This window comes from Marmota marmota, unplaced genomic scaffold, assembly GCF_001458135.2.
Source record: "Marmota marmota marmota unplaced genomic scaffold, marMar, whole genome shotgun sequence".
Classification (NCBI taxonomy): domain Eukaryota; kingdom Metazoa; phylum Chordata; class Mammalia; order Rodentia; family Sciuridae; genus Marmota; species Marmota marmota.
Window position 1 is genome coordinate 10,935,129 of NW_025999925.1, and position 12,526 is coordinate 10,947,654.

Consider the following 12,526-nt stretch of genomic DNA (forward strand, 5'->3'; position numbering starts at 1 on the left):
TTGGCATGTCCTCTTCCTTATTTTCTTCCAGTGCTGAATAGCCCTTGCACTCTGCAGGTCTTGTTACCATTGCACGCAGATGGGTTTCAGGACTGGTCTTTCTTCTCGGCTATAGACCTTTTACCTTCCTCTGGGGCTTAGGGATTGTGTTGCCAACTTAAATTTTGTCATTACTATCAGGCTACCTGTGTTATCCTACTTCTCGCCGTCGTCACGATGCAGGATGCGAGGCAAGGCACTGCACTTGAGTGATCCCTCAACGGACCTCAAGGAAAGCATGTCCTATTGCATGCGGGTTTGACGTCCACGCCCCGCCCTATGAAAAAAGGCGTCGGCTGATATGGGACCAGGTCTAGGGAAGGGCCCTCCTTAGGACTGAACCATACATTGCAGCCACTTCTGCACAGTGGGATAGGACCTCTACTTTCGCCTGCATTGTTTTATAAAATAGAAGGGGGAACTGTGGTGAGCCGTTCTAATTAGACCGTGGCCGCCATTAGAAGATGGCGCCGGCTTCCACTGTGGCCTGTGATAAACAACTCCTAATATGGAGAATTGACACGCAATCCCTTACCACCCTATGAGAAAGGTCCACGTGGCAGCTTAGGATTGGTATGCTGGAGGCTTTATTAGGCTGTGCTTGGGCGCTTGGCGACGGGTCACTAGAAGATGATACATGAATCAAGGCCTGAATAAACTGCTGAAAGAAGAATCCTGTGTCGTGTTTTCCCTTGCCGGCGAGGGGTCGTGACACTTGAACACTAGATGTAGGAAACATGGACATTATGACCTTGATAAGGTCAAGCAGATGTATGTACTCAGTATGATTATAATTACTTAGCTGTCTGTAAATATTTTCTTAAAATTTGTAATTTAGAAAATATATTCATCATCTCTGAAATTTTACTAGCAATCAAAATTCTATCCAAAGAATTGTTGGACCTGATTCAAACACTTAAAATACTGTTCTTCTGATATTGTACTTTATGTAAAAGTCTTCCTAATGATCTTAAGTTTCAAATGAATTAAAGATTGACTGGACCTATCATGATATGAGGAATATAATCCATTTGAGAATGTTATAGAGACAGTATTACCAGGAATCCCTCCTCCTGTAGAAGAATTTGAGAACTTCATAACCATTGGACCTTTGATATGGAGGACATACATGATACACAAACTAATAGTTCTTTTTTTTTTTTTTTTTTGGTGCTGGGGATGATAACCAGGGTCTTTTGCATGGTAGGTAAGTGCTCTACCACTGAGATGTACCCCCACTCCTCAAGCTAATAAGATATTAGCACATTTTTATTAGTAGACTCTGTGGATAAGTGAAGTTTGTTTTCTTGTGTAACCAAATGAATTCAATAAAAAACCAAAGAGAATTAACACGTAAAATTTTATCTAAAGTAAACCTTCCTCCAGTGAAACTAGAAGATTTTGTTTTTTCATTTCAGAAAAGTGTTTTTCATTAGAAACACTGCCCAGTGTTCTATTCTTGCCATTTTCTTTTCTGACTATCTGATATATTTTTCTCTCTTTTTCTATCTAAAGCCAGATTAAACATTTGTGTGCCTCCATCTCTATAGAATATCCTACTGTGAGACAGGCTTGAGAGAAGTAATTAGGTAACTCTTATGCATGAGATTCAAGAATGTATGATTAAAACGCTGTGAATTTGTACCAAGTCAGTCACGAATGTGCACTATTCCCACATAAGGCCCAAGGAAGTTAGAGTAAAAAAAATGAAATTTAATGAAAAAAAGAAAAGGTGTTTTTACAGTAATGTGAATTTTGAACATTTTTCTTCCCCTCAGAGAAGATCATACTGCTTATCAGCACAATTCAGGAATTTGAGATTCCGATGAATAATTAAATTATTGGACTGAAAATTCTTCAGTTTTCTTAATTCCATGTTTGATTAATTAAATATGAGAAAATAATCTAGTACTTCAAGAAAGTAATGAAGGTTATTTGCTTATTGATTTTCCTACTGTGCTTTACTCTTTTGTTTACTTTTGTAGTATAAAGACAAATGAAATTATGGCAGATGACTTGGAAATCACTTCTCTTAAGAATTAGAGAATCTGAAACTTCAATTTGAATACTGTAGTAAAGGAAAAAATATTGAGGAAAAAGTAATAAGAACAGGTATTTGAAGCGAATTCAAAATGAATCCTGACATATGGATATAACCTTATAATCCTGACCCAAGCAACATTTCAGAACTAATTTCCACAAGCAAATATAGGCTTTGCAGTTCTATCACTTGATAGCTCTGAGCAAACCTCCAAGGCAAGCCTACACTTTCGAAGAATATGAATTTACAATTAAAATGAAGTGGACTATCAGGGCTTTTGGAGAAAACCTGAACAGTGTATGCAAATCATCTGGATAATTCTGATGCTTTGGGTCAGAAACCCCTTTGCAGTAAATTTCAAGGAGTAGATGGGAATGAGAAGACCAGCAGAAGTTTTCCCTGCTGATGGAATTTTAATTTGTCTTATAGATGCCATTTTAAAAATATTAGTATATTTTTAAATAGAACATTTTCACATACTGGGTATAATGTAGACTAAATGGTTTGTATGGAGTTTATAATATAACTTAGGTATCTACTAATAATTTGAATTCACAGTTATGCAAATATAAAGATTATTTTACATTGGATTTAAAGCTGCCATTATTAATTATTATGTATTATCATTTTAGCTGATTGAATTCTGTGACTAGAAGCTAAAAGAATATTATTTCTCATCAGTAATCTCATCAGCAATGTACAAGAATCTTATAGTCTTTGGAAAATTGCTTTGGGGTGTGTGTGAGTGTGTGTGTGTGTGTGTGTGTGTGTGTGTGTATGAAATAGCTGAGTCAGCAGCTTGCAGAGTAAAATTTATAATTATATAATTTCTTTTCATCATTCAATTCTGAAAAACAAACTTATAGAAAGAAAACAAAACTGAAAGATATGGGTCTAAAACAGCTATACATAGACAAATTTGAAATTCTATTTTGGTACTCATAATAAGCACAGGAAAATACTTCTAGTCAGATTTACACTGTCATTTGACCTTCATGAAGTCATACTTTTCAATAGCGAGTACAATTTTCTGAGACTATACTTTTGACCTTGAAGATGTAACTTGGTATTTATGTCTCTTAGCAAACTTATAATGATTCTGGTCCCCAAAATGAGTTTATCTAAAATTAATGCCATCCTATGTTTAAACAATTAAATTCTGTAGTTCTTATTTTAATTATTCAGCATACAAGGACAGGAGAGAAGCTACCGCTCCTAGAACTGTCTTCTTATTGCATAAGTCTCTGAGCTTTCTTAATGCAGGATGTCCCTCATCTGAAGCTGGGACTGAGGAAAGAGCTGCATTGTACTGCAGCCTCCAATCTTACTACAGCTCTCAGGCTGAGGATTTAGCTGAGCTCAACAGAAACATGCAGGACCAATATACGGGTCTATGCAAACTAAAGCTTCAGTGAAAGAGACTGTAATAGGGTAAGCTACTTTTTACTGAACCAGAGCTTCTTTGATTTTTCATATTATTTACATTGTTTCTCTTAAACATTAAACAGTTACTGTATCAGAATGACCTTACATCCCAAGTTTCACTTCCTATGTCTTCCCTCCACCTTGTATTTAAATGAACTTCATGCCTCCCATTCTACTTGAAGATAGCAATTGCACTAAAAGCCTTGAAGTTGATTATAGCAACCCACTGCAGTTTGAAATTCTTAAGCAGTTCAACTTTAATTGTCCCCAAGTCTTAACTCTTCTGTAATGCAATAGCATTCAAAAGCCCAGCTCAATGTTGTTCACCAATTAACAGAAAGGGAAAGGAGAAGTCAGTGCAGCAGAACTAAGATTAAGAAGCACTAACCTAGCTTATAACTGTAAATAACATGAAATTGACTTAACTTTCATAGGAGAACCTGTGTTATCTTACCTTGGATGTGGATAACTCTGTTATGATCCAGAGTATAGTTGTCCGAATGGTGATCAGCCCAGCAGATTGAAATCAGCACCAGAAGAAGTAGACTCTTCATCTTTGTAGCCCAAAGGATCTTCCTCACTGTGAGAGCATCACATAAAAAGAGGCTGGTGAGATTTGGAACCCTTTGGAGTGTTGCACTGCACAACTTATTACCGCCTTATCATCATAGAATGGGTCTGTAAAAATATTTAACCCAATCTGTTCAGAAAGTTGCTGTAGCTGTCTTTGAGAGCTGAAGAAGGCAGCTTTGAAAAATTCCAGTTCCCCCTAGGCAGCCAGAGTCCAAATAGTGTTTAACTCTATCTTTGCAGAATTGTAAATCTAGAAATTTAAAACTATAGTTTTGACATAGTTAGAGCAAGTTACAAAAAGATGTGCCAAGGACATGTATAGACTTAAGTCATTTAACCCTCTGAATTTAGAGTATAAGTTAATAAAACAGTAATCAGATATACCTATATATGAATATTTATCACCTGATCTAATTAAGAACCGAATCTTAAACAGAGCCAATAAAGAATATTTGCATGAAAATTGACATCAACATTCATTTTACATGTGGCTTCCTAAGCAGGTTATATTTACTTGTTCTAAATAGAAAAGAGGACAAAAAAACAAAACAAAACAACAAAAAAAAAAACTGATTAAGCAGAAGCAGCTCATTTGTTTCAGATTCACTTACCATCTTAAACACTGCTTGGGTCTATGGTGAATAGTTGAAAATTATGGACAAATTAGGTTAGAGTTGTGTATGCTACCACTGCAGTCATCCTGATTGATTTTTCATTCATTCCAACCTAAAAAGCTGACGCACCAACTTAGAGTGCCAGGTAGGGTCTCTGCAGTCAGCAGAGCCTCGGCTGCAGGGAACATCTCTCCCAGGCTCAGAGAGCAATTAGGCAAATAAAGAGCTGAAACAGACAGGGAGGGACAACTCTGGTCCTAAGTGAAAGAGACAGAGCCATCACTTGCCTGTCCTTTATCCAAAGACTGACTTGATTTAAAAAAAAGACAAATCCTTTATTCCCCTACAACTTTGTCATTGGAAGGATCAAAAATAATTCCAAGCAATAGAAACCTCACGACCTTTGCGATATTTGCCAAGTAAGAATTTCAGTGTAGCTTTTCTGTTATAATGTAGAAAGCTGAGGCAAATATTAACAAGGTCTTTCTTTTCCTCTCATGCACACAGCAGCCTTAACAATACTGGCTATTTTTAAAACTGAAATTGCACAGGACTGGCTTCTCACACTAATTTGTTTTTTTTTTCCAGGAAAGTCTGGACTCCCTGGAATACTTATTAAAGAGCTCTGAGTCTGTTCCTGGAGGTCCTTGCAAGCAAGCTGTCCTCAGAGCCTAATGCCCTTACAGCATTCCCTGAGTCCCTCTTGGGACTGAAAATATGCTTTTCTGCATCCCCCACCCCCACATTGCCAGAAAAGCTGCATGGCTCTTATGCTCATGGACTTAGTCTTTCATGTTGCTGTAATTCTTTTTCTTCATTATGTCACACACAGAAGATGGTGGATGAGCAGATTATGCACCTTATCTGTCCAGGAAGGCAAGTGTGTTGCCTTCAAAACTCTATCTTATCTACTCATCTTATTTTCAGATGTTCACTTGCTTGTTCCTCTGAGTATTTTTTGTAAAATGATGATTTTTTGTAGCCATTGACTTTTTGTCCTTAGGATTACAATTAACAAATATTACCTATTTTTAGTCCAGAAGTGTGCTTTGGGTGTACAAATACAACAAAAGTGACTTTTGGAATTGTAATATCATTTGGTTCATTATATTCACAAACTTGAAACAGTGGGAAAACAGCCCCAGAAGTGAGATGTGCTCTTCCATTGTCCCAGGAATCAGAAAAGGAGAGAGAGAGTGTGTTGTGAGAGGGTGTACAAAAGGAGCATACAGTTTCAACAGGTGAAAACAGGAGACATTCCAGGTGAGGGGTCCAGGTGAATAAAGGCAGGGAATGTTCTAGATTAATTTTCATATCACTCTGGTCAACTGAAGCTTCCTTTGTAAGAAGTAGTACACATATGGTAGAATTGTGCATTTGACCACTGCAACTACCTTAACTTACCTTCTTTTTGCTTTTTTCTCAATGATGGAGATTAAACCCAGGGCCTCAAGTATCCCAGGAAAGCACTCCACAGTGAATTACATCCTAAGACCCTCATTCATTTTTGCCTAAAAGAAATTACATTCAAATCTGTATTTCCTTTAATTCCATACTACAGTACCCAAACATAAATCAATAAAAGTTTTTTTCCACTGAGTTGAGGTATTTGGGCTGTGTACCCAAATCTGAAATACAAACATCATGAGAGTATGTGTGTGTTTGGTGGAAGGGGCTAGAATATACTAATAACAGCAGCTGTTTCCTTTTATTGGATGTCTACTATTTGTCAAGTCTTAAGCAATTTTGCATATAATGGCTCATGGCATTATAAGAATATTATGAGACAATCATTTCCATTTCTTGATAGTTATCTTACTGAAGGTCATATATCTATTAAGGGCAAGGTTTAGATTTGCTTTTATGTAAAAGCAACACCTACTTTGAGGTGTACTTATTTTTTCTGAAGGACGCTTAATTTGTTATTTTGTTGTTGGTGCCTTTTTTATTCAGGATTTTAATCTTAAAACTATTATGATCTTAAAACTTTGATTTCTGTTATATGTGAATATAAACTTTCTTAAAAAAAAGACTTACTTAACATATAAAAAGTCAGCCGTGTGACACTTTTCTTGTCATTATTGTTCCCTGACTCGTTTATGTTACTTCCCTGGTGCCTGGTGCCATGAACACTGCCCTGATGGCTCATGTGTATGATATACACACAGACACACACATACACTACCACCACCACCATCTGTGAAAAATCCAAGGATATTGCACATCTGTAGTGATTGGTGATTAATATGGAGGCATATCTAATGAACATTTTTAGGCATCCTTCACTAACATTAATGCAACCCAAGGAGGCGAAAGTGGACATTGTCTTTTTTTTTTCACCCTGGCAGCACAGCAACTGCCCCATCAACAGAGAGGAAACTAACAAAGCAAACTTCAGGAACAAAATCTCTGGGTATCTGAGTAAACTGCATGTATAACAGAAGGTCCTGTACATCAGATGGAGGCCCTTGAGGACATGGAATATGCCAGGGGCCTTTTGATGGTCTCCAACAGAGAAGGACAACTCAAACATAGGTGATCATCTGAGTGAATCCATCTGAGTCCTGCTTATTTGCATTTTGTGATCATGTCTCCTCTGGCTATCTAGATATGTTGAATAAAAAAACATTTCAGTTTTGATACAATTCAAATTTAGAAAATTAGGGGTACTTTAAAACAATCAGCTTATTACCAGTCCTTGAATTAGGACTGTTCGTTTACCTGAAACTCACATATTTGATGGTCTCTTTTTATAGTCTACAAAGTCTTGCTGCCATGGAGATACACCCATCTTCAAAATGAGCCCAAATTGAAATGTCTATGCTCAAAGACAGATGATAAGAATGTAATTTTGCCCTTGGACTTTGGTGATAATCAAACCACTATTTTTGAAGCAAGATATCCTACCAAAAGTCTAACAGTTTGATATACAGATATACCAATACCAAAAGTCTAATACTAAAGTGCTTAACTGACATTGCTTAGGTACCTATTTAAAAATTCTTACATTAGGTTACAGGGAAATAAAACCAAGTGGAAGGAATGCATTCTATTTTCTCTGGCCGAGAGCAACACTATATGTTTTCTGAGGTGCAATCACATGCTGGGCACTGTCCTTGAAGCCTCATCTACTTAATTGTTATTTCTCAGAATAACTCAATTGAGGTAAGCATATTGTAATAAATATTTTATAGTTCTGGAAATGGAATCTCAGAGTGGAGAAATACCCAGCATGAGCAGGGAGGAGGTGGGAGTCCATGTCTTCTGATCCTAAGGATTGCACACTCACCACCATATTGGTGCCCTATGTGCCCCATGGAATACTGTTAACTTTCTCCTCATGAGTCAAACTCATCAAAACTCTTCTGAGGCTCTTCATGCAAGCTGGAGTGGCTCCCGGGGGCCCTCTCTTGTTGGGTTGGGGGCATAGTCCTATTACCCATGGGAGGTTTGAGATGAAATCTGAATGCTTCTCTCACTATGTGCTACCTACCCAGAACTGTGCCTGTGTGCACAGAGGAGGGCTGAGTAGAAATTGTACCGGGAGAAACAGTTAAAAGTAATACAGGAGCCTGGATCGAGGTGTGTTCATACTGTTTAAACATTAATCTCTACGAAGGAGATTGAAAATTTACATTTGCGTTCACCGGGGATATAATAAAATAATCCACCATCAATTTATGTTGTGAGATTTGGCTAAAAAATTATGAGAATCAATACAAAAGTTGTTGAAAATTGAAAGAGAAAAGAAACCATTTTGTTCTACAGAATTATTTTAAAATAGATTGACCTTTTTTTCTTATAATACCACTTAAGTCTTATCTAATTAGAGAGAGAAGAAGGAAGATCAGTGCTTTTCAAATGCTGGTGAATATTGCAGTGAAACAAAATAAAAAAATAAAATAGGGATCATGAGAACATTTTCATTAGGTTTAAATTAACTTAATTCAAAAACATTGTTTTTTTTTTTCTTTTTTTCCTGAAGTAACTCTTTTTCCTTTTAGCTGTTAAAATAGCCTTTGTTCCATGGAATTCTATATATTAGACTTTGAGACTGTAGGTTTTTTTTTTGTTGTTGTTGTTGTTGTTTTTAATCTTCACTGTCTTCTCCTCCTCCCCAAAGAGGTAACAATATACTGGCTTCTCAATTGCTCTGTTCGGGGCTTTTGATTTTGTTTTCTCTTTTGGATTTGTAGGGAGAAATCTAGAAGTCAGAACACAGGCTAATGGACTCAGATTAGTGATGCATTTGGATTCTTCAATGTAAAGAGAGACAATTGCTAGTGTTGATAGGTTAATAATAGATTTTCCTAAGCCTCAGGATGTACTACATACAGTGGCAGAGAATGAGGAACTGCTTGGAGTACACCCAAAACTCAAGAGAGAAGCCAAACAGATGAACAAACAAACAAAAAGCTTTGCTCAATTATGCAATGACAGATGTCCTCCAGGAGAGTGTGTGTAAGCTTCAAGGTGAACACAACAATTTCCCTGCCACGTTGCACAGCTGCATGAAACCCCCAGAAGTGAAATCAGCTTTCCTGGGGTCCTGAGCTGGCTGCCCAGCCTCAGACCTTGGCAAAGAGCCCCTCCAGTCTGGCCATGGTCACTCTCTTGCTTCCTTGCCCTTGATATGCTTAATATGCTCTTTGTCAGCGTGGAGGACTGGAAAAAGTCAGAGCTCTGAGGGGAGAAAATGTGAAGTGTACTTCAGGTCTCAATTTCTCTACCTACAAAATAGGAGTAATGACAAATTCCCCTTAGGTTGAGAAGTGTTCTTGAAAAAGTAAAAAACTACACCACTGTTTTTATCAAGCTAGCATGGCCTACCTCAAATGTGATCAATTTACATGGATAAATGTTTGCAAAAAAGAAAACAGCAGCTGTCTCCATCTCAGAGGCAGGTGAGTGCCCCTGTAAGTCCATTATTCTAATTGAGCTGAGGAGTAAAATTAGTGTGGTGCCCAGAGCAGCAGCAGCAGCAGCACCTAGGAACTTGTCAGATGTGTACATTCTTGGGCATCATCCCAGGTATACTGAATCAGAATCATATTTTGAAATTGGCCTAAAATACCCCCTAAATTTTCCAACTTTCTATCCATCTTATTTTTCTTTTATGTTTCCATTTCTCCATTTATTTCCTCTGTCTCTTACCCATCTATTCTTCATTTCATCTCTTCTCTTTCCCCTACATTTTGAATGTTCACTAAATTGTCTGATGGTTAAGAAGGCCTTAGTATTATTTATCATCCAAGTCATGGCACAGAGTAAACAGGAAAACTTTTTAAAACCACTTGGGGAAAACAGTAACATATGCGGGCTATCTCAGGGATGTGGGGAGATATCGTAGGTGTAATGAAGAAAAGGCAAAATTTAGTTTCATTACTTGGTCTGCAACTTTCTTGTTGTATGGCTTGGAAGAAGTCATTCAACTGCTTCAGGGCCAAGTTTTTGTTGGTCAGTTGGTAGAGTTGGTGTCAAAGCCTTACATTAGTTGTTGTTATCATTGCTTAATTTATTTTTCTTATTGGAGATATCAAGCTATCCATTCTTCTTACAAGGAATGCTAGCTAGGACTGTCCTTTTCAACAATAAATTTATAGGATTTTAAAGTAATGATATCAATAACCTTTGTTTAAGAAGCAGTTCAATTTACTTATTGTTTTTGGCTGGCTTTATGCTAGCTCTCTCTTAGAAAATATTGAGAGTTTGGGCAAACTCAGCAACCTTTCACTTAAAGTGCATTTGCTCCAGCTGATCTTTGGCAAATCAGAACCTACTTTAAACAGTTCAGGAGCTACGAGTTAGATTTTTCTGTAATCATTTTTTAAATGTATTTGGCAAGTGTTTATTTGATTTTTATTGATTTTCTAAAATAAATATAGAAAACATGCCCTAATAAAAGCACAAATTATATTTGGTGTTTATAGTGCTCAAATCTACAGCTTTTTATTGAATATCTAAGGAATATGAAGAAAGCACTATATACACATATTAATAAGCACAAGGACCATTTTTCTTATTTCTGAGTAACTGAAACTCTGAATTTTGCTGAATAAATAAAGAAATACATGTAGCATGATTTTGATACCCATGTTATAAACTATATTAAACCCTCATTTTTGTTCCCTAAAGTGATTCCTAAAAGTCCTGAACATATCATTCAAATTCTATTTGTATGCAACAGCTTAAGACAGATTTTTTTCTCTAACTCAGTTTACCTTGAGGTTGGAGATGTAATTTACAGACATAAAAACATAAATTACATGTTTATCTTATCTCTTATTTGACTCATTTCTTTACTACAAAAGGAGGACAGAGAGTAATGTATGTTTCCTCAATGATGTAGTGTGTCTTCTTCAACCAGGAATCTTTTCAAATGGGATAATACCAGTGGATAGGTAGCTATCAATATAGGTAGATGGATAGTGACAAGAAGGAAAGAAATGGACTTAATTGTCACTGCATGTTCTAAGTGACTTTTGCATGTCATTATTTATTACTCCACAAGGGTGAGATGGCATGTGAACAGGGAAATAATCAATTCATCCTGATATTTCCATTTAAAATGTCTTTTTCCTATACATTTACATGAGTAGTTAGCAAGACTTGCCTCCTAGGTCAGGCAGAGGAAATTCTAGATTTGTTCTCAATATTGTCCAATATTATAGGTCAAGGTCTGGGGAATAGTTCACAGTCTATTGGAGAAAAAGTTGGTATGATAGATGAACAAGGAAACTTAGAGTCTCAAAGCCTTAGCATATAAAAAGAAATTCCTATAATGGCTGCAGCATTTTTCTGTGACATCAGCTTAAATAACATCTGCAGATGTTCTTACATTCTACCTGAAATTTTTCAATTATCTGAAATTTCTAAGTGTTCGGAGGGCATACCTTCTTCCATAATTAGTACTCTGTTTCTCTATCAGATGGTTGTTGGTAGAGAGAATAATTAAAAACATGTTAAAATATGTTTTGATAATGCTGGTGATAGAGTAAATAAACTTCTTATCTCTCCCTTTGTTCATTTTTGGGGAACTTATTCAATAATTGTTGCCCTAAGAACTCAAATTTTACCACAGAACATTAAAAATTGGACAGCAACCAATATGAATATGTCACAGTGATGTCATGACAAATGAATCCTTTACAGGATGCAGAAGAAAACTTTGTATTCTACCCTTAAATAGCAAGAAAACCATCAAAATCAAATTGCCTCCTGAACAATTCTTGAGAGACTGTTAAATCAGCTGCCACTTCTCATATAGCATTTCTTGGAAAAAGAATCTCTCAAGAATGAATAAGCATAATCTTTAAAGGATATGCTTGTTAGGCATGACTACACAGGAAAGTCATTGCTGTATAGATTCCTTCGTTCTTGATTCCATCATCAAAAATCTCAGTAGTATCAGTAAAAATGCATTACATTGAATGGGAGAAAATTATTCTGTACAATATTTTTTCTTAATATATAAAATCAAATAATTTATTTTTAGTAACAGTACATGATTTTTGAATACTGACAAGGATCTTGTCACTAAAGTAAAAACCCTGCACAAGTAGATATGTCTTCTCTCCATTGAAATATAATTTAAGTAGAACTTAGAGGGATTTTAAAGAAGTTGGGAGACGGAACCGTGACCACCCACAGAACAGGCCCAGCGGCCTGCTGAGGGGCAGAGCCGTCCCCCGCCACGTGCCTGCAAGGTAGGCGTAACTGTGACCACCAACAGAACAGGCCAGACCTGCAACCGACAGACAGAACAGGCCCAGTGGCCTGAGGAAGGGTAGAGCTGCCCCCCCCCCCGCGCCTGCAAGGTAGGCGGACCTGCGAC

General features: G+C 36.8%; 1 protein-coding gene across 4 annotated transcripts in view; it reads right to left on the reverse strand.

Annotated features, from left to right (window-relative positions):
• Hapln1 (hyaluronan and proteoglycan link protein 1) overlaps positions 1-12,526 on the reverse strand; it is a 74,065-nt gene that overhangs the window by 27,519 nt on the left and 34,020 nt on the right. For 2 of the 4 annotated variants that reach the window (XM_048800246.1, XM_015497910.2), the window contains exon 2: positions 3,960-4,085. In XM_048800246.1, the coding sequence (XP_048656203.1) occupies positions 3,960-4,059 (100 nt within the window). In that variant the 5' untranslated portion in view covers positions 4,060-4,085. Of the gene's footprint in view, positions 1-3,959; positions 4,266-4,689; positions 4,849-12,526 lie in introns of those variants that run through there. The other 2 variants (XM_048800245.1, XM_015497911.2) reach the window with 2 other exon arrangements.